This window comes from Chinchilla lanigera, unplaced genomic scaffold (genome assembly GCF_000276665.1).
Source record: "Chinchilla lanigera isolate Chin_1 unplaced genomic scaffold, ChiLan1.0 scaffold00050, whole genome shotgun sequence".
Classification (NCBI taxonomy): domain Eukaryota; kingdom Metazoa; phylum Chordata; class Mammalia; order Rodentia; family Chinchillidae; genus Chinchilla; species Chinchilla lanigera.
In genome coordinates, this window is record NW_004955451.1 from 14,958,419 (window position 1) to 14,964,137 (window position 5,719).

At 38.9% G+C, this 5,719-nt stretch overlaps 1 protein-coding gene across 1 annotated transcript in view; it reads right to left on the reverse strand.

Moving 5' to 3' along the window:
• Top2a (topoisomerase (DNA) II alpha) overlaps nucleotides 1-5,719 on the reverse strand; it is a gene marked incomplete in the record, with an annotated part of 36,583 nt that overhangs the window by 30,146 nt on the left and 718 nt on the right. The window contains 9 exon segments of the mRNA XM_013519327.1: nucleotides 432-569; nucleotides 679-780; nucleotides 931-1,104; nucleotides 1,517-1,729; nucleotides 1,931-2,028; nucleotides 2,367-2,512; nucleotides 4,177-4,240; nucleotides 5,020-5,110; nucleotides 5,305-5,460. Coding sequence (XP_013374781.1) covers nucleotides 432-569; nucleotides 679-780; nucleotides 931-1,104; nucleotides 1,517-1,729; nucleotides 1,931-2,028; nucleotides 2,367-2,512; nucleotides 4,177-4,240; nucleotides 5,020-5,110; nucleotides 5,305-5,460 — 1,182 coding nt within the window.

Below are 5,719 nucleotides of genomic sequence, written 5' to 3' on the forward strand. Positions count from 1 at the left end.
AGGCTGGCCTTGAGCTCACTTTGTAACCCAGGCTGGTCTCGAACTTGCAACGATCCTCCTGCCTCAGCCTCCCGAGTGCTGGGATTACAGGCGTGTGCCACCATGCCTGGCTTTTTTTCTTTCTTTCTTTTTTTTTTTTTTTTTTTTTTTTTAACTAAGAAAGGAAATATGTTAGTTTGTTGGAGAATGGGAGTTCCTTGTATGTGAGACAGTGAGTATGGTGGTAACTAATTCAGTTTGTATGTACTTGGAAAAATATAGGCATACTGGTGGGATAAAAAGGCCTTGGTAAGATTAGAAATAAAAAGCTATTTTTTACTTCCTTTTCAGATTGGGGAAACTTGTAGTGTGGGAGGAAATCTATTTCTGCAGAGCTCAGAAGGGCACTGGAAAATAGGTGCTTCTATTTTTATTTCCCTTGAAGTACTCACAGCTTTGATGAATTTTTCACTTAATTGGCATGTTGATCCGAAGCTCTTGACTTGTAAAGTCATGTTTTCTTTTGTCTGAGAGTCAAAGGTTGGGTTTTCAATTAAGGCATTCACAAAAATCCACATGTGATTTTTCACCTGCAATGAGAGTTGTTGATACAAAGTCACTAAAACATCCTTCATGCTTTATTTATAGTGTTTCTTCTGCTTTGACTTTAGAAAAAGAAAAAGTGCTACAATACCATACCTGATGTGCTTTGACTGCAACACCACCCTTGTTCTTCTTCTTTACTACATCAACAAGTTTGGTCACAATCTGATCAGCCACATAATCAACATGTCTGCCACCCTGAGAAGGAAGCGTAACTGTCAGCCTCGGTACCCTCATAACTGCAGTAATAATCAGACATTTAAAATGTATTTAGCTTCTTTATGCCAAGGTCGCCAAGTATTTGTCTATTATATATATTAAAAACAAGACTAACGCTTGTAAAATTACCTTGGAAGTAGCAATGCTATTGACGAAGCTAATCTGCTGGAAGCCTTTTTCACTCATTGTTAAGCACACCTCCCATCTGTGGTTTACTTGTTCATGTATTACTTTCAGTGGATTCCCAGTTTCATCTAACTTATCCTTTAAATACATATCCACATAGCTACGGAATCCTTTTACCTATAAAAGAATTAAAGGTGATGGTATTTTAAAAATCTGTAAGAAGTAGAGTCATGATAGACTATGAGGATTTTTCAAAACTAATGATATAATGTTCACTAACAGGCTAAGAGAATGGTCATTAAAGAAAGGCATAAAGCCAAGCATGGTGGCGCACGCCTGTAATCCCAGCATTTGGGAGGCTGAAGTAGGAGGATCGTCGCAAGTTTGAGGTCAGCCTGAGTTACAAAGTGAGCTGAGGGCCGGCCTGAACTGCATAGTGAGACCCTGCCTCAAAAAGACCAAAAAAGAAAAGAAAAAAAGAAACATATCTAGGGAAATGATAAGGAAAAAACTGGAAGGAAAAAAAATCAGTTCTGCATTTGACAATGATCACAAATTCCCTCATGTCTTTAACCAAGAAAATACTCACTGGTAACTTATTTCCATTAAGGAAGACTTTGACGTCCTTAGTGGAGCCCGCAATATCATATGCTCTTCTCACCATCAGTGCAACAATGTCTTTGTCCAGGCTTTGCATTTTAAACTTAGACAAATCAGGCTGGAAAGTGATACACGTATAATCCTCTCCACTAAAGGGCTTGAGTTCCATCTCACCAGCCCTCCCCATGTTATCCATCCATGTCTATGGAAGTAAAGAATAGAAAACATGAAAAACTCACTTCATAAATGGGAACTAAATGATCAGCCCTGAACAGTAACTAGTGTATGCCAAGAGTAACATTCTGCGACTTAATAACTTGTGTTAAATTAAACCGACCATTAATGTCATTATAAATGGCTATACACAATTTATAATCAAGACACAAGAGACCTATTTACTTGCCTGTTTGAACATTTTCTTGTACTCTTTACTGGCTGTTTCCACAGTGAATTTGGTACTGAATATGTTACACAGTTTGGCTCCATAGCCATTTCGTCCACCTGGGCAAACAAATATAAAGCATTATTTTATTATAATTTCACTGACAGCTTTATTTTTTAGTCATGGTAAAGTTACTTCAATTATAGAGGGTTATTCTCTTATTCTCAATCCTCATGCCAGATATTTATTTATTGGAGATAGGATCTTGCTATGCAGTTCAGGCTGGCCTTGAACTCATTATGTAGCCTAGGCTGGCCTCTAACTTGCAGGAATCCTCCTGCTTCAGCCTCCCAAGTGCTGGGACTACAGGTGTGTACCACCATGCCTGGCTGTAGATAGTCATTTAAAAGATGTGCATTTTCAGCAATAAGTATGTTCATTTCCCTCAATACTCTACCTGTTACTTTTTTTTCTTCATCGTCATAGTTACTAGAAGTTAAGAGCTGACCAAATATGAGAGCTGGGACATACACCTTCTCGACTTTGTGCTCAACAACAGGAATTCCTCTTCCATTATTCCATATACTAATTAAGTTGTTTTCTCTAAGAATAGAAGATTGAAAATTCCATTGTAAAACACGTTAAACCAATGCTTAACATTAAAAAATACTTAATATTATTTCTAAAAAATATAAACTTGCAAGTCTCAATTTCATTATGATTTTTTCAAATAGTGCTTGCTTTGGCAGCACATATACTAAAATGATTTCTTCAAATATACCTCCTGACATTGAGCATGAATAACCTTTCTCACTAAGCTTAGTTCCTTAAATGCCCCAAAGAGCTCGGGGGTGGGGGGTGGGGGGTGGGGGAAACCTTTTCCAACACCTGTGTAGATATTGATAATGTTGAAAAAATATGAAATTGTAAAACATTGGGATAAACAAAGGGAAATGAATTATGCCCAACGGAAAAAAGTTGGAAACAATATTATTATACCACTTTTAAGGGATCATTTGTGTATCTTTAGTTCCTTTAGTTCTCACCCAACAAAGCACATTGTAAAACAGAAAAACATGTCCATTAGAAACTTCTCTGCTTCATAATAAAAATGCTAAAAACTTACTTGGATACACTTATTGCTTAGTCATTTTAGGTTAGTTCACAGAAGGTATGTTTTTAAGTTATAATGGGGCTTACATATTGGTTCTTTTTTGGCAGTACACGGGAACAAACCCAAGGGTGCTCTAGGTACCACTGAACTATATCCTCAGCCCATTTTATTTGAGACAGGGTCTTGTGAAGTCGATAACTTGCCCAGGCTGGGCTGGAACTTTTTTTTTTTTTTTTTTTGGTTTTTTCTCCGGTACCAGGAACCGAACTCACGACCTTGCACTTGCCAGGCAGACACTTTGCCGCTGAGCTAAATCCCCAGCCCTGGGCTGGAACTTTTGATCTTCCTGCTTCAGTCTCTCAGAGTTCTAGAGTTACAGGTGTGTGCCACCATGCCCAGCTTTGCTATGGTTCTTACTCCAAATAGAACTTAATATTATCTATAAAAAGACTAATTAGGGCCAGGCGTGGTAGTGCATGCCTGTAAGCCCAGCACTCAGAAGCTGAGGCAGGAGGATCATTGCATGTTTGAGACCAGCCTGGGCTACAAAGTGAGCTCAAGGCCAGCCTGAACTGCATAGCAAGACCCTGTCTCAAAGACAAAAAAAAAAAAAAAGGCTAATTAAAAAGATTATATCAACCCCTGAGAATTCAAATATGTCATCATTAACATGCTCCCCCAAAGAGCCTCAAGTATAGTTTATGTGCTAACTGATCAGACTAACATGAAAGAAACAAGTGGGCACCATCCACAAAGGAACATCATTCAAAACCTGAGATGTTAGCTCAGATTGTTCTCTACCACCACCTGCTGGTTTGTTGTTTGAATAGCATCATATGAAAAAGTTAAAGCTCCATTCTCCAGGATGCTTGGAGAAATTTGGAAATGGTTGTAAAAGTATGTAGAAATTAAATATCATAATATCAGAATTATCTGGAAATATTTCAGAAAAAATACAGATGAAGCACATATGGAAAAATCCTGACAACTGTTGGATCTAGATGGTGAATATCCATAGGTGTTCATTTTCGCATTTTGTCTTTCTGCACCTCTGCAAACCGTCATTGTAAAAAAGCCAATTTCACTAGTACTCAAAGTAAATGCAACTGTCAATAACAGTGAGCTATAACAAAAAACTAGGCAAGAGACATACGGGTCAATTGTGACTCTAATACAAGACATTTTCGGATCCCTTTGTTTGTTGTCCGCAGCATTAACTGAAAGAAAATAAAATACACATTAGTGTTTTAAAAACACTCTTTAAGATATAGAAAGAAAATCCCAAATAACAAAGGAGTGGTCTTAACAAGCTTGCTTTTTTCCACTTGTGCTAGGGTTTGAGGCCAGAGTCTGGGGGATCCCGGGCAAGCCCTCTACCACTGAGCCACATTCCCTGCCCCGATGACTGTTTTCTTCTTGCTACTGGGGACCTTTGCATAGCTACACCTCCAGCTCTTTTTATTTTGAGACAGGGCAATTGCTAAGGTGACCAGGATGGGCTTGAATTTATAATCCCACCTCAGCCTCCCAGAGTGCTGCAATCACAGGTATGTGGCAGCATGCAAAGCCCTATAACAATTGTGTGTGTGACGGTGTGTGTTTCAGTGCTAGGGATTTAACCCAGGGTTTCACACATGCTATGTAAACACTCCACTACTGAGCTACATCCCCAACCTTCTCCCCATAGCAGTTTTTAAGGAGTGATTTTTTTGTTTGTTTGTTTTTTGCTTTTTTCTGGTACCGGGAATCGAACTCACGAGGTCACGCTTGCCAGGCAGGTGCTGTGCCCCTGAGCTAAATCCCCAGCCCCTAAGGAGTGATTTTTGTTCATAGAATGTTTCTCGGAAAAAACTCACCTTCTAAAAATTTTAGTAGACCGCCTCTTTTGCCAACTAATTGTTTAAAATGATAGCAGCTCTGACTACAGAGGATTTGGTAGGAATGGTACTTATGAAGGACTTGACTGACAGACTTTTACGTGAAAGAATGTACTCACCTAGAATCTCATCAAAGATTTTGTACAAACCAGGAACAAAAGTGACTTCCCTGTAGTTAATGCCAATATCTTCATCATAAACCCACATTTGCTAGAAAGAAGGTAAAGAAGTATTTTTTCATCATAATTACTAGAAAGTCTTCGGTTAAGTACTAATTAAACCATATATGTATATGAGTGATAGGCCAGTTCTAGTGACACTCTGTACAGGAGGTACAGAAAATTAATCTGAAAAAATTACATATTTCAACCATGATGTAACTGCATTTAATGAGTTGGTTTTACCTGGGTCACTAATTCCACAGAGCCAATGTAGGTGTCTGGGCGGAGCAATATATGTTCCAACTGCGTTTTCTTTTGATAGATTCTTTCAATAGACAGTCTTTTCTTCGCATCTTCATTTTTCTTAATTTTGTTCACTTGCATATTTTCATTTACAGGCTAGCCATTGGGAGGGGGGGGAGAATTTTAAATCGTAAGTTTATCAGAAGTAACAGTACACTTCAACATACTGCACCACGCTGCGACTTGCTAGTGGGAGCCGGGGAGTTTCTGTCTTTCTTTTTTTTTTTTTTTTCTTACTTTTTTGCGTCTTTTTGAGACAGGGTCTCGCTGTGCAGTTGAGGCTGGCCTTGAGCTCGCTTTGTAGCCCAGGCTGGCCTCGAACTCGCAGCGATGCTCCCGCCTCAGCCTCCCGAGT